This window comes from Pan troglodytes, chromosome 19, assembly GCF_028858775.2.
Source record: "Pan troglodytes isolate AG18354 chromosome 19, NHGRI_mPanTro3-v2.0_pri, whole genome shotgun sequence".
NCBI classification, from domain to species: domain Eukaryota; kingdom Metazoa; phylum Chordata; class Mammalia; order Primates; family Hominidae; genus Pan; species Pan troglodytes.
In genome coordinates, this window is record NC_072417.2 from 40,269,368 (window position 1) to 40,297,263 (window position 27,896).

Consider the following 27,896-nt stretch of genomic DNA (forward strand, 5'->3'; position numbering starts at 1 on the left):
TTTTTTTTTTTTTTTTTGAGATGGAGTCTCGCTCTGTTGTCCAGGTTGGAGTGCAGTGGTGTGATCTTGGCTTACTGCAACCTCCACCTCCTGGGTTCAAGCAATTCTCCTGCCTCAGCCTCCCAAGTAGCTAGGACTACAGGTGTGCACCACCACGCCTGGCTAATTTTTTTTTTTTTTGTATTTTTAGTAGAGACAGGGTTTCATCATGTTTGCCAGGCTAGTCTCAAACTGCTGACCTCAGGTGATTTGCCCGCCTCACCCAATTCAACTTTCGTAAGTCAGTATTTACCATCTAACTCAGTGTCCCAGAATTTAAAATTTCCTTGCACTTTACAGCAAAGATACATATTGTGGCTCTACTGAAGCAATATATACATGTCAGAACTAAAAATCAGAAAAGCAAAAGGGTCCATTCAACATATAGCAGCTTATATCTAAATATATACATGTATGTATGTTTTCACAGTTAGATCTTTAAAAAAATTTATATTTGATATGTTCAGAAATACTTCTATTGTCCATAAATAATATTTTAAAAGCTCAACTGATCAAAATGCAGTACAAGAACATATCAAATTAAATAAATCTTCTGTCTTTAAAAACAGATAATTGAAGTCAGTAAAGCTTGAGGTTTGTGTTAAGTGTATTCTGTCAGTCCCTACTACTAGGGAAGGCAGAATCTTCTAAATACGATACGAGAGAAACTCCAAAAGCTTGGAAGGAATTGGCAGCTCCTGAACTTCTTGGGTGGGCATCACTCTTCGGACTGACATGCGACATAAATGTTGCAGGCTAGGGACCTGCCGTGGAGTGGCCCAAAAATACACACTTCCGTCATGTGTCCTAAACAGAAACAAAGCACATGCTTAGTCACCCAAGTATATGTATTTCAGTGTTGCTACAGCTCAAACAACTATCACCCAATACATGTGAGTACTGGAGTCACAAACTTCACATTAAAACCCAACCAGGAAGAACTAACCAATGATGTATTCCATGACAAGGTAACACTACTATGAAGAACACTTATTAGAGTTTTACTGACAATAAATTACTAGCTGCTAAAAGCCCCCTTAAATTGGCCCTTAAAGAAAAGAGAAAAATGGGCCAGGTGTGGTGGCTCACGCCTGTAATCCCAGCACTTTGGGAAGTTGAGGCGGAAAGATCACTTGAGGTCAGGGTCAGGAGTTTGAGACCAGCCAGGCCAACATGGTGAAATCCCGACTCTACTGGAAAAACGAACAAACAAATAAATTAGCCAGGAGTGGTGGTGTGCACCTGTAGTCCCAGCTACTCGGGAGGCTGAGGCAGGAGAATCTCCTTGAACTGGAAGACGGAGGCTACAGTGAGCAGAGATTGCACCACTGTACTCCAGCCTGGGAGACTACATCTCAAAAAAAAAAAAAAGAGAGAAAAATATATTTACCCAGCAGCTAAAACACTGCCATCAGTAGAGAAGGCACAGCAAAGACCATTGCTCAAAGGTGCAACTTGCACTGGATAATCCTCATCAATTCTCCAGAACCTCACCATTCTGAAAATGAAATAAATTATTTAGTATCTTGTAGAAAATGTAAGGTAAAAGCACTTTTTTAAAATTTAGAAAGAAACGCCATTGAGTTATGAGTCACAAAATACACACATCACACCAACAGGCAATTATTATAACTTGCTTTATACAATTACAAAATATTTTAAGGTCTATAATATCAGTTGGTAAATTGGATAAACTTTCACTTAAGAGACTACAATGCATGGCTGCCTTCCCTCCTTCCCAGTGTTCAAACCTAGAATGTTCACACCCGGAAACTTTCTCCTTACTTTCCTACACTTACAATACAATCAACTTCTAGTCTGTTTCACCCTTTTCCCAAGACATTTTTAAAAGCTAGGTGGGCCTGGTAGCTCACAACCATAATCCCACCACTTTGGGAGGCCGAGGTGGGTGGACTGCTTGAGCCCAGGACTTTTAAGACCAGCCTGGGCAACATAGGCAGACCCTGTCTCTACAAAAATTTTTTTAAAAAAATAAGCCAGGTGTGGTGGTATACCCCTGTGGTGTGAGATGCTTGGAAGGCTGAGGTGGGAGGATCACCTGAGCCCAGAAAATCAAGGCTGTGGTGAGATGTGATTGCACCACTGCACTATAGCCTGGGCAACAAAGCAAGACCCTGTCTCCAATAAACAAACAAAAAAAACCAGGAAAGGAAAAAAAGCTTTTCACCCAGGCTGAGTGTGTCTACAAATACAGCAGAGAACTAACATGGAGAATCTATCTGAGCAAACAGGAAACAATGGTTGCAGACAAACAAACAAAAAAAACCTCTCTCCATATGTTTGCTAACATTCTGGGAAGAGAAGAGCTGCCTTATGAATTGATGTCACCAAACTACTCAATGCTATATGCATGAACACAGATGGTTGCAACTAGTTTCTGCTTCTTACCAACAAGCAGCACATCTCATTCATGTGACATTTCATATTCTAATCTCAATCATGGTGGATACAAATTACTATTTATTTGTAATTCTTTTGGTTTTACTATTTGTTTCACTTTAGAAATTTCCTTCTGCTTCAACCTTTGTTAAGACATTACTTTAAAACATCTCTGTAAGCTGGGCTAAAAGCTGACTAAAAATCAACCCACTATGCCTAAACAAGTTAAACAAGGAACACAGGGAGAGGCATGCATTATCTTTAGTTTACACAGATAATTTTTCAGGCTGATATTCTTTAAGACACAACAAAATCTCCCAGGGGCTTGTGTTGAGGAAGAGACATTAAAACTCTTAACTGCAGAAAGGCTTTAAGGCTTAAGAATGTAAAAGGTAATAGTAAGTCAGTCAAGCTATAATGCACATACTTACTTATCATCAGCAAGGCTTGCAACATGCAGTCCATCATGGCTAAAAGATACAGATCGTACCCACCGGTCATTTGCTCCTCCAGCAAATATTGGAGTAGGTGGGGGAAACAGGTGCCTGAGGTCAAATATATGTTTTCAGTGGATATCAGTCACTTCAAGAAAACAAAATTACCCAGGTACAAAGTACATCTGTCTTTGAATAGTGTTTAAAGTAGCCTTAATTAATATAACTGAGAAGACTCAGTAGAGATGATAAATCCAAATTAAAGTCACCTGAAAAGAACTAATCTTTTATGGCCGGGCGCAGTGGCTCACGCCTGTAATCCCAGCACTTTGGGAGGCTAAGGCAGGTGGATCACGAGATCAAGAGATTGAGACCAGCCTGACCAACATGGTGAAACCCCATCTCTACTAAAAATACAAAAATTAGCCAGGGGTGGTTGCAGGTGCCTGTAAGCCCAGCTACTCAGGAGGCTGAGGCAGGAGAACTGCTTGAACCCAGGAGGTGGAGGTTGCAGTGAGCCGAGATTGCGCCACTGCACTCCAGCCTGGCGACAGAGCAAGACTCTGTCAAAAAAAAAAAAAAATCTTTTATGATTTAAGACAGTAAGATTAAGTCCAACTTTGGTTTTAACTGTTTTTCTCCAACAAAAACTCTAAACATAATTAGTACTTCTATAGAGAGCTGGGTACTGTTAAGTAGCAAGACTTGTATCAAGAGAGCCAAATTTACTTTTAGAATTTATATCGAAGGCTTTCCATTAGTCAAGGGCTTAAATAATACCAACATTTTAAATTAGAATAGACTGTAATTTTAGATTGCATATATTGGTGATTGTAATTATTCACATAACTTGATAGGTGGAGATGAATTTATAGACTAAAATAATTCATGCTGTACCCACCCAAATTCCATCAGAATGTCTCCATTATGTGGATCCCAGATATATACTCGAGTATCATAAGATGCAGTAGCCAGTAATGCTCCATCAGGAGAAAAGTCACAAGCTACCACATCATGGTGATGTCCTTCTAGTTTCCGTATCATGGTGTATTTATCCATATTCCAAAGGAAAACCTGCAATAAAAAGGCAAATGTTATAGCTTCATTCAGACATACAGAGGACAAAATGGCACATCTTAAACTAAAACTGCTAAATTTAATTAAGATTATATTAAGCATTATAAATTATGAGTAATTTAAAGAATATGCTCAGTGTCATAGTCAGATTAAAATCAGTCTTTAAGTTAATTAAGGCAGACATGCAAATTCTATTTCAAATGTTTCTGTTAAATGTTAATTTAAAAATAAGCCTAAACATAAAATAAAGGCAATGCAATTTAACCACAAAGCTATACTGAAATCCATTTATTCCAAAAACTAATTAACTAAAATATATGGAAATAAATAGGGTTAAGTACTACAAACCCCCTTCTCTTTTTTTTCCAGAAACTACCAGATTTTTAAAAAAATATACAGACAGAAAACGTAAGGTTAACAAATTGTTACTCCATTGGCATCTCCCTTTGAGATAATCACTTGTTTACAATAGGCTTGGGTCACCAACTTGAGCCTAGGAAGAGAAACAGATACTGCAAGCAAATAGAATATTCACAGCCAAATGAAATTTCTTTGGCAAACAACAAGGATGTTAAACCACATTACAAAATGAAAATGCTATTTTATGAAAATAATACAATTACATTTCAATAAATCAAAATTTAACCATCTTATTTTTCCCAAACTAACCACGATCATAAGTCATTTGAATATAAAACGGTTCAATTATTTAAGAATAAGTTCATATACAATTTTAGATTCTAAAGATCAGTAGTTAACTGTGCAGAATAGCTCTAAACAGGATTCTAATGTTTACTTCAGTCTGTTATATTAAATGTGAGCTTGGAGGTTTATCCTAAGACAATCTCTCCTCTTTTTGGAGAGTAAAGCAATCCTTTTTGGTTTTTTTTTTCTGCACAGACACAATACATTATTTCTAAAAGAAAATAAGTACAAATTTTAAATTGAATCAAAGACGTAAGATATCTCTGGAATCTGAAAGAATTCCAAAAAATAGCACAGAGAAACCATTTGAAAGCCAAATACTTTACATTAAATTGGTTTCACTTGTCAGACTCCCAATTCCATAAAACTGGAAAATCAATTTACTCAGGAGTCAGTGTATTTTACTGTGGGGGAAATTACTTTAAAAAAGAAAAAAAGAAAGAAAGAAAAGCAGAAAGTGGACATCGACCAGCACCTGTGTACGTACAGTACACCTTGCAGCCGAATGCAAGGTTACTTCATCCTATGGTAAAGGTCGCCCCCAGCCCGGTAGCCAGAGATGCCACTCTTTCTGCCCAGCTAACACCATTGTGCGCCTGTGTGCGAGTGGTGCCAGCATAACCTCAATCACACCAATATTGCTGCCACCACCTGTGACAGGGAAAGCAAGAAGCATATGGAAAACACACAGCCTAAAATAGCAATGTCAACATCTAATTTTGTTCTTCTTATGATTTGTAAAGAACTAAACTGAGTATCTTGCTTTAAATTTCCAACATTTATAACTATCATTTTAACATACTCCTTGGGTAAATAAAATGCATTTCAACTAGCCTCCCACCCTCCATTAATTCAAAGTGTATTGTAATTATCACATGTATTTGGACTTCAACCATTTTATAAATACTTGAAGCTACTGAGATCAATTTAACTATACTAACAGAGCTGGTAAACAACTACAAGAGTTCATCAATAAGCATAACCCTCTTAACAGTCACTTTACTTAAGCTGTCTACAGGTATGCTATGTAAGACAAACAATACCAAATTTCACCTATAACTGTAGGACATACATGAGTGCTATTTTTATATTATTTTAAGTTACTTTTTTTCAGTTAAATGTACAGGACCAGCTGGGACTCAAAACTTTAAAAACAGCAAACTGGACCAAAAAAATAGAACAACAGAGAAGAAAATAATTAGCAAGGGAATGTCTTAACATATAGACTAGATCTCTTCTACAGCACATAAACTTTTCTAGACTTACAAAAAAAAAAAAAACCCTGATATGCCCATTATTATCTATTATCTCTAAAAACAATCCAACTTCTCACTTGGCAATCAATAACTATATTTAATTTCCTTCATGCAAATTCTCCCCCATCATGAAATAAAACATTTAAAATATTCATGACACCGAGCACAGACTTCATAGGTTACTTAGATTTAAAATGATTATGCACACATTATCATAATCTAATTCATAATGAATGTACAAGAACTTTGACACGTACTGCTTTACTGGCTCCGACTGAACACAGCATAGAAGAGTCAGGAGAGAATGCACAGCTGTACACCCAATTCTGATGCCCCCTCAATACTTTCATCATGTTTCCTGAACAAAAAGAAATAATCTGTATTAACCCTAGAATCCACTTCAAATGAGCAGTATTTCAAAACAGCAGTAAAGCAAAGGATCACAAACATTTATAGCTGAAAGCAATTTATCTATAACAAGGGTTACCGATATACACCAGCTGCTTAGGTTTTAAATTTTACTGGAACACAATCCTGTCCATGTGTTTATGTTGTGCTCTACAGCAGACAGCATGGTTCACAAGCCTCAAATATTCAACATCTAGCCCTTCAAGAAAAAGTCTGGGGCCTGGCGCGGTGGCTCTTGTCTGTAATTCCAGCACTTTGAGAGGCTGAGGCGGGTGGATTGCTTGAGGCCAGGAATTTGAGACAATCCTGGCCAACAGGGTGAAACCCATCTCTACTAAAAAACATTAAAAAATCAGCCGGGCATGGTGGCGCATGCCGGTAATCCTAGCTACTTGGGAGGCTGAGGCACAAGAATTACTTGAACCTGGGAGGCAGAGGCTGCAGTGAGCGGAGATCACGCCGCTGCACTCCAGCCTGGGCGAAAGAGCGAGACTCCGTCTCAAAAAAAAAAAAAAAAAGACAGAATTCTTTTAGTCCAATCCCCTTATTTTAAAAGTTAAGCAACTGGAACACAACAGCAAGGTTAAGAAACTTGACCATCTTCAAAATGCCTTTTCATTCTTCATTTTTGAGAACCTACAACTCACTCCAAAGTCCTTGTGTATTATACCCACAGCACACAACTATGCTTAAGTATACTGAACTCTTAGTTTTACAAATACTTACTGAGTGCCTACGCATGCCAGGCCCTATGCCGGCACTGAGGATATAACTGGAAATAAGGCAAGGACCCCACTATCTTGGAGCTTATATTTTACTAAGCCTATGTTCTTAAAACATGTACATTGCTGAAATTAGTTTGAGATAAGCAAGCATCATTCGATATGCAAAATAAAAAAATTATTAAAATATTTCAACTGTTGGCATCCCTTTGCACCTCAACAGCTGAGCAGATAAAACGCAGAGAAGGTCCTTCATGATTTGTTAATGTTAGCATAGAACTTTATTAAGGAATGGTTACTATCTATCAGCTGGAACATCTCCAGATCTGAGGGTTTTGTTTCCTACTAATTCAATTTAAGCTTTATTACCCCTAGGCAAGCCTGTTAACCTCCAGCTTGAGGCTGTTAGAGCACCAACAGACCTTACATTTAAGGTTTTAGTTAAACATATAAACTCTTTCATTAGGGACTGAGAAAGGGAAGAGATGCTCATCTCAAATGAGGTAGCATCTCCAAAACTTTGTAAGGCTTTAGAGAAAGGTGAGTGCTTGACACCAACGTATCTTTCTATTGTATTGGACAGTAAATCTTTCACTTTTTATAAAAGCACTTCTTAACCTAGCCAATTTAACGTTTACTAATATTCACATGTTATAAGTTCTGGTATGTAGGTCATGTTTCAATTTAAATTTTATTAGATACTAAGTTACTTCAAGACCTACCTAAATTTTCACTAAGCCAATACAGTAAGTTAATAACCCTCCCTAAGAGGACATAAACACAGACTGGTTCCTGTAAAATCCCAAACCTGATCCATATTTGGTCCTCAGATAGTTGATACAGATTTATGTGGTTAGTTTCTGAATAATATCAGATCATTTACTTCGAATAACTGTTGGCTCCTATTCTGGGTCACATTTCTGTTTTTCTTTGATCTATTCAGGAAAGGAACCTAAGTGTTAGGCAGAGAAAAGGAACTTTGATCACATGCCATTTTTAAAGTCAAATGCCCCACATGTTCCCAATACCTCTCCATAGTAGTATCAAGAAACAAATCCTAGTTCATAGCTTGGAAAAAAGACATACCATCATCTTTCAGGTCCCATACTCTGAGAGTTTTGTCTCTTGAAGCTGACACCAGGATCAAGCTTCCATCTGGAGCAAAAGTTAAATCTCTGACCACTTCAGTATGATCTACCAAGTTAAGGAGGAGTTTTCCTAAATATGATAGAAAAGGGAAAAAAAGACAGTATTAATATATTTTTGTTTTGTTCTTATTTTTCTTGAGACAGGGTCTCACTCTGTCACTCAGGCTGGAGTGCAATGGCGCAATCTTGGCTCACTACAGCCTCGACCTCCTGGGTTCAAGCAATCCCCCTACCTCAGCCTCCGAAATAGTTGGAACTACAGTTACAAGTCACCACGGCCGGCCTTTTTTTTTTTTTTTTTTGGAGAGATGGAGTCTCACCATGTTGCCCAGGCTGGTCTAGAACTCCTGGGCTCAAGTGATCCCCCAGCTTTGGCCTCCCAAAGTGCTGGAATTACAGGCATGAACTTTAAAATATAAAATCAAATTATTTCTTTGCTTGTTATTTCCCTGGCCTAGGAATGTTAAGCTCCTCAAAAGATACAAGTTATCCCACAACTTTAGTTTTCAAACATGATCCCAGTGAAAAAAAATGTATTTAACTAATAATGTAAGAGCTTTGTTTTCTAAGACAATCTATGTGTTCATCTTATTTTTTTCAAGAACCCAAATTTTGACTCATTATCACCTATGTTAGTATCACTTGTTATGTTCTAATGTACATGTTCTTTTAATGCTTCTTTAAAAATCCTTTATGTTTTTGAGTACATATTATATGCCAGAAAGTGTTTTAGGCAATAAGCAACACATTTATTTCTAGTTGCCCAAATAATTTAACTTCTCAATCTATCTAAACTTTCACTAAACCTTTCCAAGGTGAGATGATTACTGAAATCTGATTTACCTCGAAAACCTCTAAGCTATCAATCATTGAAAAAGCATAAACAAAGAAAACACCTTGACATGTGAGTCATTAACTAAATAACTAGTTTATAAAGGACAACTAACTAAACATTCCCTGGAAAATCCTTTCCTACTGTAATACTCTCTAAAGAGTGATGAAGCAATATGAACTCTATAGTTTTCCTAAATTAAAATCATGAGCTGAAGAAGGTGACATTCAGGTCTATTATAAAGACGCACCTATGCCATCAATTCTTGCTTTTCACTAAGCTGAAATCCTCAAATCCCAATTCCAGCGCCTATGAGCAGTGCCCTGCATCATAAAATAATACATTTGCTTTAAAAACTATGAATCCATACCTGTATATACATCCCATATTTTGATACGCCCATTGTTCAACCCTGTAGCAAGAAGTAGCTGATCTTGTCCAAATCTGAAGCGATGCCATTCTATATTTACACAGCGACTCTGTTTTTCTGGAACTGACGACCCAAAAGCAAGACTCCAGACAATATCTCCACAGTCTATAATATGTTCACGAGGCTTATTTTTCTGACCACCATCACTATTTTGTCTTGGCAATCTTAAACTGCTTGAATTGGTAACATTCTTGGTGCCATGCAAGAGACTGGGGTGGGGGAAGTCAGATGGAAATTGTATTATTATTCACTCTGGACTCCTCTGGACATTGAATAATTACAAGTGTTTGTTAAAATAACCTCAATATTATTATAATGACACCAAATAACAATAGAATCCTATAGATAGGAAGGGAAAGGTTGATATTTGAACTACGAGAGAAGGACATTAATAGAAATTCTCAGTGACTGAGTAGTAAGTTCAACAATAAAGCAATTTATATTATAACTTATTTGCCTCCCAAATTTTCCTCAAAACCACCAAATCAACTGGTGCTCCTTCAACCTAAAAACACAAGTATAAATAAGCAAAAAACAAACAAACAAAAAAACCCAGTAACTTAAGATATGGTCAAGCTGATATCAAAAAATTGCCTTAAACGGGGAAAAAAATCCTCAAACCATAATGATCAGTTTCCCATAGGTTCCAGACCTCAAGTTATGTAATGAGAACATTAGTGACTATAACCATGAAGGTCTGCTAGATACAAAAAAAAACAGGGAAAGATCCAATATAGCACATGATACATTTTAGAAAAACTTTCAACAAACATCCAAACTCAATTTACCCCAAACAGAGGGACTATAAGTCCATTAAAAACAAAAACAACAACAACAACAACAACAACAAAGGGCCAGGCTCGGTGGCTCACGCCTGTAATCCCAGCACTTTGGGAGGCTGAGGAGGGTGGATCACCTAAAGTCAGGAGTTCGAGACCAGCCTGGCCAACACGGTGAAACCCCTGTCTCTACTACTATGCACCAGGGTTATCCAACAAAATGTAAAATCCAAAGTGAATCCAAAAAGCTTCACATCACAGAAGTCACCTGCTCTGGCACAACACTATATATATAAACTTGTTAGACACAATCTGACTTTTAACATACAGAAAAACTTAATGTATAAATAACACCAGACAATTCTTTTTTTTTTTTTTTTTTTTTTTGAGACATTATTTGGCTCTGTCACCCAGGCTGGAGTGCAGTGGTGCTATCTCGACTCACTACAACCTCCGGCTCCTGGGTTCAAGCAATTCTTCTGCCTCAGCCTCCCGAGTAGCTGGGACTACAGGTGTGCCACACCACGCCCAGCTAGTTCTTGTATTTTCAGTAGAGATGGGGTTTCACCATGTTGGCCAGGCGGGTATCAAACTCCTGACCTCAAGTGATCTGCCTGCCTTGGCCTCCCAAAGTGCTGGGATTACAGGCCTGAGCCGCCGCGCCCGGCCCAAAGAATTCTTTACACAAAATTTCCAATAAATATATTCAGCCCACGATTAAAACTCACGACATCATCTATAAAGTAAAACTTAAATATCAAAATGTTTTTATTACCCTACACTGAGAGAAAATGGTAAATTCCACAAACAGATACAAAATACAGAAAAGTAACAGTCTTACAAGTTCTGAAGGCACTGGGACCACGGAACAAGCTTTACTGTGCGATGTCCTTGTGACCAAGCAAAGTATGAACCATCTGGAGCAAAAGCAACAGTCCAATTTTCACGACCACATTTCTTGTCAAAAGGAGCTGCAGGAGCTAAAAGTTCACCTATAGTACGTGATCTCACTAAAAGGAAAAATAAAAATACTGGATATCATATATAACCAACAATACATGTGAGACTGCTTCCATATTACTTTGGGATTGAGTTTCTTCCCTCTTCTATGCAGACAGGGTATAGTGAGTTCTGCATTCCATCCTCTAACGGGGGGTATGCAGTATATGAAGACCCCTTAATGATAATGACTATCTCCAAGTTTTGATAAAGTGATTTCCCTAAAATTTCCCAATGCAAGAGTTTTTAAGAAAGTTTCCGTAAAAAAAACTGGTCAATAATAATGTAATGACCAATTAGACCTAACAATTACAAAAGTCCTAACTTTTGCATTGTATTACGTTCTCATCAAATTATTAACATTTAAAATGCAAGAAATTAAACTTAGTTGGCAGGAAAAGTATCTTCCAAATTAAGTTTCTTAGCTTTCAAAAACCATACCTCACCATAAAATACAATATTACACCATTACTCAAAGGAAAGCACTACAAAATACACTATCCAAACAAGTATTTTTACCCTTTTCAGGCCCAGGTCACAAAAATCACAAAACCCTCAGAACTAGAAGAGACTTACAGGTTGTCTAGTCCAACCCTCCAAACCAGTGCTTTAAAAAGGCATTATAGGCCGCGTGTGGTTGCTCACACCTGTAATCCCAACATTTTGGGAGGCCAAGACAAGCGGATCACTTGAGGTCTGGAGTTTGAGACCAGCCTGGCCAACATGGTTTGAAACCCTGTCTCTACTAAAAATACAAAAATTAGCTGGGCGTGGTGGTGGGCGCCTGTAACCCCAGGATGAGGCAGGAGAATTGCCTGAACCCAGGAGGCGGAAGTTGCAGTAAGCCAATAAAGTGCCACTGCACCCCAGCCTGGGCGACAGAGTGAGACTCCATCTCAAAAAAAAAAAATAAGCTAAAATAAAAGAAAATGCATTATAGCCGGGCATGGTGGTATGCTGGAGTGTGTCTGTAATCCCAGCTTCTTGGAAGGCTGAAGCATAAGAACTGTTTGAATCTTGGAGGTGGAGACTGCAGTGAGCCAAGACTGCATCACCGCACTCCAGCCTGGGTGACAGAGCAAGACTGTCATAAAAAAAAAAAAAAAAAAAAAAAAAAACCAAAATGCATTATATTTGTGATTCTCAAATACTGGTCCTTAAGAGTCTTCCTAATAGGCCTCAAACTGACTCAAAAATGGAATTATTTTGGTTTTTAAGGACAAAAAATGGACAATGTCATATATTTTAAATTCAGATTACTCAAATTTTGTATTCCTAACAAAAATTGGCATATTACCAGAGTATATGGAGAATATTACTTCCATATTTAACAAAAAGCATGATCAACAAGCTCATACTGCAATGCATGCATGCAAACTCAGCTACAATTTCCTCAATTTGGGGAAAGGAGCCTCTTTATCAGTGTATCACCTATTTTGGGTTGGTCTTAATTTTCCCTATTATCTATTTTGTGGTCAGTTGTCTGGTCAATTGTACACTGTATAATAATATATTTTTATGTATTTCTGGTTTAAACTTTCCAACACCTAAGCTTTAATATATTCTATGTTATTGCTGTTCACATAAGAACCCCTTACACTGATATAGCTAGAGAACCTGGACATGGACACACCCACCCCCACCCCCCACACCCACCCACCCCCAAAATGTACTTCTTCAGCCTGAATGTATGCTCCATCAACAGCTAGTATAGCACCTGGCATATGACAGGTGCTCAGTAAATATTTACTGAATGAATATCAAAGCACACATTTATGCTCCCATTCTAAAGTGATTTAAATATGTTATCTGCCCAATTCTTGACACCTTAACAAATAGGTGTGGTTTAGAAAGCAAAAACAAAAAGCCTGAGACCTACTTTTCTATGATATTCATAATAAGGCTTACACTATTTTGGTGCAACCGAGACCGTTTTTAATGACTCAAAATCTTCCTCCTACCACTCTACCCACTCAGTACTGATTCTGACCTAAGAGAATAAGCCTGCTGCTATCCTCATATGGCATTTATATATTGAAGATAGCCATCAATGAATCTTTTTTACCAGGCTAAGAGATCTCTATCCTTTCAATCATACCTTAGATCACATGGTTTCAAGTCCATTTCCCATCCTAACTTCATCATACTTTTCTGGATAAATTCTAGTTAGTACTGGCCCTCATAAAAGTGGCACCCAGAACTAACCACAATACTTCAGGTGTGGTTTAATCAAAGCAGCAGAGTCCCCCACCCACCCCATATTAGCACAGCATAAGATGACATTAACTTTACTAGCCGTCACATAACTTTGTTTTTTTGAGTCAAGGTCTTGCTCTGTCACGCAGGCTGGAGTGCAGTAGCACAATAACTGTGCACTGTAGCCTTGACCTCCCAGGCTCAGGCGATCCTCCTGCCTCAGCCTCCCAAGTAGCTGGGACCACAGACATGCACCACTACACCTGGTTAATGTTTTTATTTTTGTAAAGGTAGGTGTTCCTTTTGTTGCCCAGGCTGGTCTCAAACTCTAACCTCCGCCTCCTGGGTTCAAGCAATTCTCCTGCCTCAGCCTCCCGAGTAGCTGGGATTACAGGCATGCACCACCATGCCTGGCTAATTATTATTATTATTTTTTGTATTTTTAGTAGAGACGGGGTTTCACCATGTTGGCCAGGCTGGTCTCGAACTACTGACCTTGTGACCCGCCCGCCTTGGCCTCCCAAAGTGCTCAGATCAGAGGTGTGAGCCACCGCACCCGGCAAAAAAACATTTTACAGACAGGGTCTTGCTATGTTACCCAGGCTGGTCTCCAGCTCCTGGCCTCAAGCGATCCTCCCACCTTGGTTTCCCAAAGTGGTGAGATTAAGGCATGAGCCACTGCATCAGGCACAATTTTTTTTTTAACTTGGATTCCTGTTTAACCACATCTATCTTTGAAAACATTTTTAAAGCATTTTAAAAACATTTTACAAGCATTTTTAGGAGGAAAAAAATGCTAAGTTCACAAATAAGGGAAGCAAGTTTTAAAATTCAACTTAAAAGTCTCTATGGAGAATATTTATGTAACTTGTATACGAGGAACAGCCCTTGCATTCAATTTCAAGAACATCTAGTAAATGAGACTAAAATTAAGCTCTCCCTTAGCAAGCATAAGCAAGACTAAATTTCTCATACATGACTTTTTTTTTTTTTTTTTTTTTTCTGAGACGGAGGCTTGCTCTGTTGCCCAGGCTGGAGTGCAGTAGCATGATCTCCGCTCACTACAACCTCTGCCTCCCGGGTTCAAGCAATTCTCCCTGCCTCAGCCTCCCGAGTAGCTTAGATTACAGGTATGCACCATCATGATGCCCACCACCACGCCCAGCTAACTTTTGTATATTTTAGCAGAGATGGAGTTTCACCATGTTGGCCAGGCTGGTCTTGAACTCCTGACCTCAGGTGATCTGCCCGCCTCGGCCTCCCAAAGTGCTGGGATTACAGGCATGAGCCACCGTGCCCAGCCTAGACTGTATTTTAAGGTTACTCTATATTTTTCTTCTACCTTGACCACAATCATGGAACTCCTTGTGTATAGTGGTAATAGGACAGGCACACTGGTAATCCCAACACTTTGGTAGGCCAAGGTGGATGGATCACTTGAGCCCATGAGTTTGAGACCAGCCTGGGATAGATAGGGGACCTCATCTCTACAAAAAATTTAAAAAATTAGCGAGTGTGGTGGCATGCACCTGTAGTACCAGGCGGAGGTGGGAGAATTGCTTGAGCCCAGGAGGCAGAGGTTGCAGAAAGCCAAGATTTCACAACCGCACTCCAGCTTGGGTGATAGAGCAAGACTCTGTCTAAAAAAAAAAAAAAAAAAAAAAAAGAGTAGGCCGGGGGCAGTGGCTCACGCCTGTAATCCCAGCACTTTGGGAGGCCGAGGAGGGTGAATCACCTGAGGTCAGGAGTTCCAGACCAGCTTGGCTAACATGGTGAAACCCCCCATCTGTACTAAAAATACAAAAAATCAGCCAGGTGTGGTGGCACGAACCTGTAATCCCAGCTACTCGGGAGGGTGAGGCAGGAGAATTGCTTGATCCCGAGAGGTGGAGGTTGCAGTAAGCTGAGACTGTGCTACTGCACTCCAGCCTGGACGACGGAGCGAGACTCAGTCTCAAAGGAAAAAAAAAAAAAGTAAAAGAGCGGTAACAATTACTAAAAAATTGGTTCAAATAGATAGCAAAGACAATGAAATAATAACATATTTATAACATAATTCTCAAATATATACAAACTCAAGAAATAGAGCCATTATAAAACCTACCAAATAAATGCATTAATCTGTTAAAATTTACTAATAATTGCCTTGATTGTGTTTCTTTGCTGGATAACAGGTATATCAAATTGCCTTTGGCACTTTAATAAAATGATTTAAGTGCTCAGATTAAATACTGGTACAATTTTATAAACCTAGCACAAAGTTTGTAATAAAGTGCTTTGAAAAAAAATTTTTAAGTTAAACCTTTATTACATTATCTGTAACTGTTTAATGTTAGCAACAGAAATGTATGATTTAATGACCTTATTAAGGGAAAGGCTGCCATGGGAAATCAGCCGTAAGATACAACACTACATTATTAATATCTGTAAAACAGTAACATACCATCTGAGTCACTGCTGAACCAAGCAAACCAGATTTAGCTCCTTCTTTACATTCCTCCCCAAAATTTCATAACCAGAAAGGGATGATCTGTGGCAGTGCCTTGTGAAAAAGGGCAGTAGTATCACATAGAATTATTTAATCATTCATGGAAATCTTGCCTCTACTCTCTGTATGTCCTTGAGAAACTAAACTTGGCTTGGCTTTTAATTAACACCCAAGAAAAGAAAAAAAGTAAATCCTTATTCATAGATTTAAAAAGCTACGCAGAGAAATGTTCAACCTTGTATCCAAATGATAATTCAAAAAAAGAAACAAAGAAAAAAACTGGGGTTAAAAAAAGCTCAGAAAAAGCAAAAGTTCTTCTAGATATCTGGCACTTAGCTAGTAAGTTTTTATAACATATCCAGGAAATAACACTGAGACCTAAATATGAAAAAAAAAAAAAAAAGAAAGAAAAGAAAAGAAAAGAGAAATCAGGGGGCTGGTGGGGGAACACTTAGTGGATGGTTCTACTTTATGTAGGTATGCTATCCATCTCTACCCATCTCTTAGAAAACAAAACCGGAAATCTGGGCGGGGTGGCTCACGCCCGTAATCCTAGCACTTTGGGAGGCCGAGGTGGGCGATCACCTGAGGTCGGGAGTTCGAGACCAGCCTGACCAACATGGAGAAACCCCATCTCTACTAAAAACACAAAAATTAGCCGGGCGTGTGCATGCCTGTAATCCCACCTACTCAGGAGGCTGAGGGAGGAGAATCGCTTGAAACCGGGAGCCGGAGGTTGCAGTGAGCCGAGATCGTGCCATTGCACCCCGGCCTGGGCAACAAGAGCAAAAACTCCATCTCAAAAAAAAAAAAAAAAAAGAGAGAGAGAGAGAAAACAGGACCGGAAAGTTTTCAAAATGGTTTATCAGGATGAAGTAAAATACAGATTTTAAAAAAAGGCAGATCACTCGTCTATAACATTACGGTGTACTGAAGTAAAAGAAAAACCCACTGGACTGATAAGAACTTTTGAGTTCTTTGTCCCACTTCGCGACATACTTTCTAGTCTTAAAATACAGTTAAAATAATAACTGGACACAAATTTTGTGTTCTTTGCATCTTTTTTTTTCTTTTTTCTGTGTGAGCTCTGCTACAATTTTTTCCCTTTTTTTTTCTGTGTTTGTATCTTTAAAAATGGTTATTAAAACCAGGGTTAAAGTCCCTTCCTAATCAATCATCCCTAAGACAACAAAAGTCCAGAATTCTAAAACAGCTGTTTCTAGATACAAAAATTCACCCACATACAAAATAGTGCGCGTTTTGGCTACTTCAGCCTCTTCCCTTCTCTAGAAATAACTCCTCCTTGTACTTAGTAAAGGCACACATTCACTTCAAGAGTAGGAAAATGTAAATGCTCTCTGCTCAGCGGCCGCAGCTAATTATTACTTCACACAGTAAGATCAGTGTTTGCTAAGTGTTATCAGCCAATGTACAGCACCCCCCAACACCGTCAAACGTTGTTCCAGTTATTTTACTTTAAAAGAGGATTTAAATAATGCGACGTGCTTTCCACTGAGCCGCTAAGTAGGTGTGGACGCACAACCTTCAACACTAATTGCCCTTTACTAAGCCGACCAGGGCTAGACACTAAGCCAGAAAAGCCTTTTCCAGAGTTTCCTCTTCCGCACAAAAGCTTTCCTTCTGTCACTCCACCCAACCACCCAGCTCCTCCCTTAAGTGTTTGAAAGATAATTCTAAAAGTCTCCTCCCCCGAACCGCTGCGTTTCTTAAGGCCACACCATTTTAAAAATACTGTATTGCTTCTGCCAGGCTGTTGGGACCTCTTCCATCTCATTTCTATCTAAGAGTGGTTGGTACACACGAGGACCCCCCTCCTTTCATTACCGCTCACAACCCACAAGTTTACTTTTCCCCATTGTAAACCTAAAGTCCCTGAGTGGCCCTTCCCTGTCCACTCGACAGTCATGCCCTGAGCCAAGAACTCCCAGGACAAGAGCCCTGCGCGGACCTCCGACGAAGAAACCGGGGTCCTTGCCCGCCCCAGCCACACAGCAACCGCGAGGGAGCACAGTAGGTGCTGCATCCACGTCGGTGCCGTTTACCCCTCAGCCAACTCCCACCGAGGCGGCTTCCTCCTCCTCGCTAGTGGGGTGGCCTTGGCGCACTGGAGCTCTTCCCTCAGACTGGGAGTCGCTTCCTCCCAAACCTCCTCCGGGGAGTCCCTGCCTCTCCTCGGCCCTCATGCGCCCACCCACGGTCCCAATCCTCACCGATCTCTTTCTCGTTGACCCTCGGGGGAAAGCTGGCCATCTATGGGGCACCGTCTGATTCCGGGAATACGATGCGGACCCAACGACAGAGAAGAGAGTGGCCACCGCTGAGGGGCGTGACGCGAAGTTGGTCCCTCCCGGGCCCAGGGACAGAGGAGACGGGCGGGGGCGGCCGCTGCGGCTTCTGCTAACTGCCTCGGGAAAGCTCCCGACGGCCTCAGACCAAAGTACGGAGTCAACCACAGACAATAGACCCTGTACCCAGCCTCGCGCCTGCGGAGGAAGACAGTTCCCCTAACGCGCCGACTGCAAACGAGACACTGGAGTCAAAATGGCGGGCGGCGCCGGAGATATCTGGGCGGCAGGGGCGCGGCTACATGACGTCACAGCCTGAGGCCCCGCCTCCCGACGCACGGGACGTGATCTCCCCGCCCCGGCGCGGGCGTTGCCTGGGGGCCTCGCAGGGGGAGATCCAGCCCAGGCTGGTTCCGCTGACTCTGCCTGTAGGCCGGTGGCGTCTTCTGGGCCTGGATGGTCTAATATGGAGTTTATAAGCTGAAGTGGCTTTGAAAAGGGCAAGGAGAGAATTGTATTATTATTAGCCTCCTAGCTTAAAGATTGCATGGAACTTAAACTGGCTGAACGAAAAGAACAAAAAGACATTTCAGGTTTTCACTCAATTTGGCCAACTCCCCAGCCCACAAGTAATAGGGAACTGAAGGATGCACTGATGAAAAAGACAGGATGAAAATTAACATCGTTGTGCACCACCTGTCCAGCTGCGATTGTTCAGACCTGAGCCAGCAGGTTTTAGGAAGGGCCGAGGGGAACGGGAAGGAGACTCGGGCGTGATCGCGCCGCACTGCGCCGCGGGGCCTCCCTGGACTGCCTTTGTCCTGGCCAAGATGGATCCCACTGTGTCAGCTCAGAATTGGTCCTTCCTCCACCTTACCTGAAGGCCTCTGGGAGGCACCTAGTTGTCCACACATCAGACTGATAAATGTGTCAGTGTCTGCCAGATGCCAGCTTGGTTCCCGGTCACAGATGATGTATTTGCATTTTAATGGCTTCTCGTGTGGACCCTAAACATTGCAAAGGCCTGGGGCGTATAAGACTGGGAATTCAAATATGTGGCAGATATTCATGGGACAGAGTAAAGTGTTGCATAGCCGCTTTTTTTTTTTTTTTTTTTTTTTTGAGACGGAGTCTCGCTTCTCCCAGGCTGGGGTGCAATGGCGTGATCTTGGCTCACTGCAACCTCCGTTTCCCGGGTTCAGGCAATTCTCCTGCCTCAGCCTCCCCAGTAGCTGGGATTTGTACAGGCATGTGACACCAAGCCCGGGTAATTTTTGTATTTTTAGTAGAGAGGGCGTTTCACCCTGTTGGCCAGGCTAGTCTCGAACTCCTGGCCTCGAGTGATCCACCCGCCTCAGCCTCCCAAAGTGCTGGGATTACAGCGTGAGCCACCACACCCGGCTGCATAGCCGCTTTTAAGAGATCTCAAATGATAACACTGTAGGGCATGTTTACTTCATCTTTTCTTTGCATGAATGTATTAATTCTTCAAATAGCGAAATGTTTAATAAAACATCGCCCCTCCTTTTTTTTTTTTTTTTTTTGAGACGGAGTCTTGCTCTGTCTCCCAGAGCAGAGTGCAGTGGCGCCAACTCGGCTCACTGCAACCTCTGCCTCCCGGGTTCAAGCGATTCTCCTGCCTCAGCCTCCCGAGTAGCTGGGACTACAGGTGGCTGCCACCACGCCCAGCTAATTTTTTTCGTCCTTTTAGTAGGGAGGGGGTTTCACGATATTGGCCAGGCTGGTCTTGAACTCCTGACCTTGTGATCTGCCCACCTCGGCCTCTCAAAGTGCTAGGATTAGAGGCGTTAAGCTACTGCGCCCTGCCTGCCCCTCCTCTTTAAAAAAAAATCACTTTGTTAGGCTGGGGGCGCTGGCTCACGCCTGTAATCTCAGCGCTTTGGGAGGCTGAGGCGGGTGTCAGGAGTTCGAGACCAGCCTGGCCAACATGGTGAAACCCCCATCTCTACTAAAAATACAAAAAATTAGCCAGGCGTGGTGGCAAAGTCCCAGCTACTCCGGAGGCTAAGGCAGGAGAATTGCTTGAAACCGGGAGGCAGAGGTTGCAGTGAGCTGAGGTTGCACCACTGTACTCTAGCCTGGGTGACAAGAGTGAAACTCTGTCTCAATAAATAAATAAATCAATAAATCACTTTGTTAGCTTCAGTCAACGATATCTTGAGGACTCACTCTGTATCAGGCACTGGGCCTAGTTGCTGAATTTTTAGAGTAGAACAAAAGAAAAACTTTAATGCAGTCTTGTAGCTCATATACCAACATTGATATCAGTCTGAGTTAATTCTTTTAACCAACTGCTATTATCCCTGTTACTTGTACTATACCATACAAATTCATGGGAAATACCAGTTTTTGAGTGTCCAACAGTGAATTATTGTGATGACTTTTTCTTTTTTTTTTCTCCCTGAGATGGAGTCTCACTCTGTCGCCCAGGCTGGAGTGCAGTGGCACGATCTCGGCTCACTGCAACCTTTGCCTCCTGGGTTCAGGTGATTCTCCTACCTCAGCCTTCCGAGTAGCTGGGATTACAGGCACACGCCACCATGCCTGGCTGATTTTTGTATTTTTAGTAGAGACGGGATTTCACCATGTTGGCCAGGCTGGTCTCAAACTCCTGACCTCAAGTGATCTGCCCGCCTTGGCCTCCCAAAGTGCTGGAATTACAGGCGTGAGCCACCCCGGCCAGACTTTTTAATACAATTGTTTAATTTCTATTTTAGTTTATTCCTGCAAGCCAACAGACTTCCTGGCCATTTTCTCAACTGGCAAAGCATGACAATGGAATGAAAAATAATTTTATGATTTGTGTACTCATTAGTAATAGATACTTCTAAGCACTGAGCCATATAAGTGCTTCTGTGGATTAACCGATTTCGTGCTCACAACATATGAGCAGTGTATTGACATACATTACAGAAAAACTTTAATGCAGTCTTGTAGCTCATATACCAACATTTATATCCATCTCAGTTAATTCTTTTAACCAACTGCTATTATCCCTGTTACTTGTACTATACCATACAAATTCATGGGAAATACCAGTTCTTGAGTGTCCATCAGTGAATTATTGTGATGACTTTTTCTTTTTTTTTTTTCTCCCTGAGATGGAGTCTCATTCTGTCGCCCTGGCTGGAGTGCACATACAGTGTATTGACATACATTTCATAGACACTTAGTAACCTGAGAAGCCACAGGACAGAGTAAGCTGCAGGGGCTAGATCTGAACTCAGACTTGTTTGACTGCCCTGCTTCCATGCTACCTTGCCTCTCATAAATGAAACCTGGCTTGAAAAGCAAATATATACCTGGCATTTCATATCTGTGTTTGCTATTTTAATGTCAAATCTGAAGGGGCTTCTTATTCCCTACATGTCGCATAGATGTTGGGGTTCTCTAGGGTTCTGTCCTTGGCCCACAGCTTTTTTTTTTTCCCTTCTTTCGCAGTCTCCCTGGGTGATGGCAACCTCTTTCTTGGGTTTAAATACCAGCTCTGTGTGAAGACCCTCAAGTTGAGAGCTAACTTCCATCTTTTTTTTTTTTTTTTGAGACGGAGTCTTGCTTTGTCACCCAGGCTGGAGTGCAACAGCGCGATCTCAGCTCACTGCAACCTTCGCCTCCTGGACTCAAGCAGTTCTCCTGTGTCAGCCTTCCCAGTAGGTGGGATTACAGGTGCACACCACCATACCCGGCTAATTTTTGTATTTTTAGTAAAGACAGTGTTTCACCATGTTGACCAGGCTGGTCTTGAACTCCTGACCTCAGGTGATCCACCTGTGTCGGCTTCCCAAAGTGCCGGGATTACAGGCATGAGCCACTGAGCCCGGCCTGTCTTAAGTTTAAAATTTACATGTTCAAATGCTTACAATAAAACTCAAAATGTCAAAACTGAACACATCATTTCTCCTCAGTCTGCTCCGTCTTTTGTATTTCCTACTCTAGTGAAATGTCCACCCAGTCACAGGTGCCAGAGGTGAGTCTTCCTAGCTTCCCTGCTATGCCTCATCCCAACATCAAATCAACCAATCCACAAGGCTTGCCAATATTTTATCTTAAACTGTTCTAGAGTCTGTCCTGTCTGTCCCAGCTCAGCTGCCATGGGCTTAGTTCAAGATCTTATCATTTCAATCCTCTTAACAATCCTTTATAACCCCACACCCTGAAAAACCACCATTGACACCTTGGTGTTATTTCCTTCCCCTTAAAAAGTTGTATTAGTAATGTCATGTCTTTAGACAAATTATTTAGCCTCCCTGTGCCTCAGTCTTCTCATCTAGAAAATGGGGATAGTAATAATACCTACTTCACAGTTTTGAGGATTAGTATTTACAACAGGGCCTGACACAGAGTACTATATATGTGTTAAATACTATTTTTATATATAGTAATCCTAGCTAACTGCAAAACTGAAAGATCAAAATCTCATAGAAAATAAAGGGTTGGCAAAAAGCTGTGAAATAACATTAAGTATATGTACAATCGAAACAATAAATAAAAGGCCAGGCATGATGGCTCATGCCTATAAGCCCAGCATTCTGGTAGGTTGAGGCAGGCAGATTGCTTGAGCCCAGGAGTTCTAGATTAGCCTTGGCAACATGGTGAAACCTTGCTTCTACAAAAAAAATACAAAAAATTTAGCTGGGCATGGTGGCACGCACTTGTAGTACCAGCTACTCAGGAGGCTGAGGTGGGAGGATCACCTGAGCCTGGTAAAGTCAAGATTGTAGTGAGCTGTGATTGAGCTACTGCACCCCAGTTTAGGAGACAAAGTGAGACCCCATCTCAAAAATAAATAAAAATAAATAATAATAAACAAAAGTTCTAGAAAGCATTCATTTCAAAAACAAAGCTGACCCAACCACTAAAATCCCATTCTCTTGAATCTCATTCTTGAATTATTCAAAAAACATCACTGTTATATAGTTATTTGTTAAGGCCAATTTACCCATAATTTTTACCAACATTTATTATCCTGAGATATATACACACACACACATATACATATACAGGCTGAGCATCCCTAATCTGAGAATCTGAAATGCTACAAAATCCAAAACTTTTTGAATTCCAACATGATGCTGCAAGTGGAAAATTCCACACCTGACCTCATGTGACAGGTCACAGTCAAAAGTTTGTACAGGCTGGGCAAGGTGGTTCACAGCCATAATCTCAGCACTTTGGGAGGCTGAGATGGGTAGATCGCCTGAGCTCAGGAGTTCAAGACTAGCCTGTGCAACATGGTGAAACCCCGTCTCTACCAAAAATACAAAAAATTAGCTGGGGTCGATCGCTGAGGTGCTAGGATCTCTTGGGCCTGGGAGGCAGAGATTGCAGTAAGCAGAGATTGCAGTGAGCAGAGATTGCAGCACTGCACTCCAACCTCGTGTGACAGAGTGAGATGCTGCCTCAAAAAGAGAAAAAAAAGTTTGCGCAGTCAAATCTTTGTTTCGTGCACAAAATTACTAAAAATATTATATAAGGCCAGGCGCGGTGGCTCACGCCTGTAATCCCAGCACTTTGGGAGGCCAAGGTGGGCAGATCACAAGGTCGGGAGTTCAAGACCAACATGGTGAAACTCCGTCTCTATTAAAACTACAAAAATTAGCCGGGTGTGGGGGCGCATGCCTGTAGTCCCAGGTACTCAGGAGGCTGAGGCAGGAGAATCGCTTGAACCTGGGAGGCGGCGGTTGCAGTGAGCCAAGATCGTGCCACGGCACTCCAGCCTGGGTGAGACTTCATCTCAAAAAAAAAAAAAAAAATTGTATAAAATCGCCTTCAGTCTATGTGTAAGAAGTATATGAAACATAAATAAATGTCATGTTTAGACTCATGTTAGACTTAGTGCCATCCTCAAGATAGCTCATTATGTGTATGCAAATATTCTGATATCTGAAACACTTCTGGTCCCAAGCATTTCCAATGAGAGATATTCAACCTGTATATGTAACTGTATATGCATCCTCCATCATGCTATTATCTCACATCTCAGCAAAATGTTGTATAAACAGGCAGGCATTTTCATGTAGTTATACCTTTGCTTTTTCTACACCATTTTCTTATATGAACAGGGAGGTGCAGAAGCATTAAAGAGGTGGAACAATAGTCACATTCGTTTGTTCAGGGGGAGTGAATATAACTATGCATATGGAAATAATTAGCATTTGGAGTAGATTACAATTTAAAAGTTTGTGTCTTGCCTTTTCTTTCCTATCATAAAATAATGTCTTCCTGTATTAAAAAACCTTTTCAGCCAAGTGGTGACTCATGCCTGTAATCCCAACACTTTGCCTGAGGCAGGCAGATCACTTGAGGTTAGGAGTTCGAGACCAGCCTGACCAACATGGTGAAACTCTGTCTCCACTAAAAATACAAAAATTAGCTGGGAGTGGTGGCTCATGCCTCTAATCCCAGCACTTTGGGAGGCTGAGGCGGGCAGATTATGTGAGCTCAGTAGTTCAAGAACAGCCTGGCCAACATGGTGAAACCCCGTCTCTACTAAAAATACAAAAATATTGGCCAGGTGTGATGGTGTATGCCTGTAGTCCCAGCTACTCGGGAGGCTCAGGCAGGAGAATTGCTTGAACCCAGGAGGTGGAGGTTGCAGTGAGCCGAGATCTTGCCACTGCACTCAACCCTAGGCAACAGAGCGAGACTTTGTCTCAAAAAACAAACAAACACTTTTTACTACATCACTGTAGGTAACTTTGACTTCATTTGGCGTTGAACATTTTTCTGTTCTTCACAATACTTACTATCGCGGAGGACTGGGCTTCTCCTATAATTAACTTTTCATTATTCCTATAGACATTACAGGTATATTTCCCTTGATACCATGAATGTATCCAGTTCACAACTGTGGTCTTTTTGTTGAGCAATTCAAGTGGGTTGCTATCAGGATATGCATCCATATAGAGCTCTGAAGTTGCAGACAAACCTCTAAATAAATTTAAAATTCGTAAGGATTCCTGCAGGTTCTTATTTTTGAACCTATATTTTGGTGACAGAAGAAAGGAAATATCCCCTTCCTATAACTAAAAGAAAGCAACATTTACTGAAAACAAAAGCCACATGCCAGGTGCGGTGGCTCACACCTGTAATCCCAGCACTTTGGGAGGCTGAGGTGGGAGTTTGAGACCAGCCTGGATAACATAATGAAACCCTGTGTCTACTAAAAATACAAAAAATTAGCTGGGCGTGGTGTTGGGCGCCTGTAGTCCCAGCTACTTGGGAGGCTGAGGCAGGAGAATCACTTGAACCTGGGAGGCGGAGGTTGCAGTGATCTGAGATCACACCATTGCACTCCAGCCTGGGCAACACAGCGAGACTTCGTCTTTAAAAAAATAAAGAAAATAAAGAAAAAACCACACATGAATAAAATAGAAAAGCTAATAAATTCTGTAACAGAGAATTGAATGAAGCCCACTACCACCAAAAAAAAAATTTTTTTAAGCCCAAAAACCAAAAAACCAAACTCAACAAACACAATGCCAATATTTTATTGTTTCCTAGTGTGGTCAAATCTCAAAGATAAAAATGATTATCATATGGCCAGGCACAGTGACTCACGTCTATAATCCCACCACTCTGGGAGGCTGAGGTGGGCGGGTCACTTGAGGTCAGGAGTTCAAGACGAGCTTGGCCAACATGATGAAACCCCATCTCTACTAGAAATATAAAAAGTTTGCCGGGCATGGTGGTGGGTGCCTGTAATCCCAGCTACTTGGGAAGCTGAGGCAGGAGAATCACTTGAACCCGGGAGGTGGAGTTTGCAGTGAGCCAAGATGGCACTACTGCACTCCAGCCTGGATAACAGAATGAGACTCTGTCTCACAAAACAAAACAAAACAAAACAAAAAAAAGCCTATCATACTGTTTTGACTCTGTCCTGACCAAGTCCAAACAAAAAACAATTAAAAATGCCTTGCACAGCATGCATTGTTTAAGCAATAGGAGAGTTGCTTATTTTTGCTTTTTGGACCTCTCTGCTATTGCATTGTTTTTACAACTTCTCCATGCTAAGTCTAAGGATGCATACAAAATTATGCAGGGTTTGGATTCTAGGCCAGGAGTTTCAAATCATGGGATTTGTGGCACTAAGTCTGGGATTCTAGAATGAAAGGATATGGAATTTGCCCAGGATTCAGCTGGGCAAGTACAATTTATACACATAAGCATGTACATTAATAAATAGTAATAGATATCTTTATAGTTGTGGAAATGCTGGAAAAATAAGAGGACCCAGAGGAAAATTCTGAAGGCAACCACTTTTGGCGGTGGTAGTCTTGCTGGGGATGAAATATCTAATAGTGCCCCCATTTTTACCCTGCTGTCTTATTTTTCACTTTTTCCCTGATTTCACATTTTTTGTGTGGGGTGTTTTGACAGTGTGGTTTGAGCAGAATATTAGTATTGGGTTTTCAAAGATGTATACTTTGATCTTAGTTTAAAACTGTACCCAAAAAGGCTCAAAGTGTGGAAAATGGTGCAGCCAGTCTAGATGTTTCTGCATCTGTGTCTGGGCCAGAATGCTGGAGGCTTACAGGAAATTATATCTGAAAGAGTAAACAGTGGGGCTGGGTGTGGTGGCTCAGGCCTGTAATCCTGACACTCTGGGAGGCTAAGGCGGGAGGATCACTTGAGTCCAGGAGTTTGAGACCAGCCTGGGCAACATGACACCTCATCTCTACAAAATTTTTAAAAAATTAGTCTGGTATGGTAGTATGCCTGTAGTCCCAGCTACTACTTGGGTGGCTGAGGTGAGAGGATCGCTTAAGCTCAGGAGGACAAGGTTGCAGTGAGCCATGATTGTGCCATTGCACTCCAGCCTGGGCGACAGAGTGAGACCCTATCTCAAAAAAAAAAAAAAAAAAAAAAGAGTAAGCAGAGGCCCCCCATCTCTATTGCTCTGTTGGATTTCCTATACACACTGATGAGATAACCCAGCTCCCTCTCCTCTCCTTACCCCCAAACTCAGGGCAGTTACATGCAGGCTGTGTCCTTTAGTTCAGTCCTTGACCTTCAGAAGAAATCTGTGTAAAATGGAACATTCCATGCGATGATGGAGATTTTCCTCCTATCAGTCATTTTCCTCTTCCTCTAATAGAGCTCTGCACTTTCATTTTCTGATGTTTTTGCCTGTGACCATTCCACAGAGATTGCGAGGAAGAAAACAATGATCCTTCACCAACTGCATACAACTCCAGGATTTCTCTTTCGTGGTCTCCTCCTTCACTCTTTTGTTTCTTGTTTGGAAAACGCTTCCTGAGTCTTATCTCCAGGTGCCCGGCTTTTTTGGCAAGCTTTTTAGTCAGCTGTTTCCCACTTCTGGTGCAATGACATGGGCTGGAATTTGAATTCTCTTCAAGGGTCTCAGAGAGTCCTAGTGACAGGTCACAGGCTATCTCTCCTCAAGATTTCACCCCTGCCAGCCAGTCTTGTCCTGGTACAATGGATTTGAATCCAAGATCTGCTATTGCTATCTTTACTTGCTAGAATATAGGTCATAGTATTTTTTTTAGGCTAAGGAACTTCTGACTGACTCCTCCACATTATTTCAGTTCTTTTTAATCTTCCATATTGTTTTAGTTACTGAATTTGGTTTTTTCTTTTTTTTTTTCAGATTCCTTTTTTTTTTTTCGAAGTCTCACTCTGTTGCGCAAGCT

The 27,896-nt window shown here is 41.1% G+C and overlaps 1 protein-coding gene and 1 pseudogene across 3 annotated transcripts; both read right to left on the reverse strand.

Moving 5' to 3' along the window:
• WSB1 (WD repeat and SOCS box containing 1) lies at positions 1-18,531 on the reverse strand. 3 transcript variants are annotated; one of them, NM_001280230.1, is given in 9 exon segments: positions 1-846; positions 1,430-1,537; positions 2,871-2,984; positions 3,775-3,947; positions 6,169-6,269; positions 8,128-8,259; positions 9,392-9,660; positions 11,072-11,240; positions 18,145-18,375. In NM_001280230.1, coding segments are annotated over 9 exon segments (1,266 nt in total). In that variant the 5' UTR covers positions 18,185-18,375; the 3' UTR covers positions 1-686.
• LOC100614212 (small ribosomal subunit protein uS9-like) overlaps positions 18,439-27,896 on the reverse strand; it is a 13,605-nt pseudogene continuing 4,147 nt past the window's right edge.

Excerpts from the sequence above, each read along its gene's own strand:
- WSB1 (XM_016930512.4), bottom strand. The coding sequence starts at position 18,184 with ATGGCCAGCTTTCCCCCGAGGGTCAACGAGAAAGAGATCG. Across the intron at positions 9,661-11,071 it reads TCCCAGTGCCTTCAGAACTT|TCTCTTGCATGGCACCAAGA; the intron begins GTAAGACTGTTA and ends CCCCCACCCCAG. Across the intron at positions 847-1,429 it reads GGCAGTGTTTTAGCTGCTGG|GACACATGACGGAAGTGTGT; the intron begins GTAAATATATTT and ends GTTTCTGTTTAG.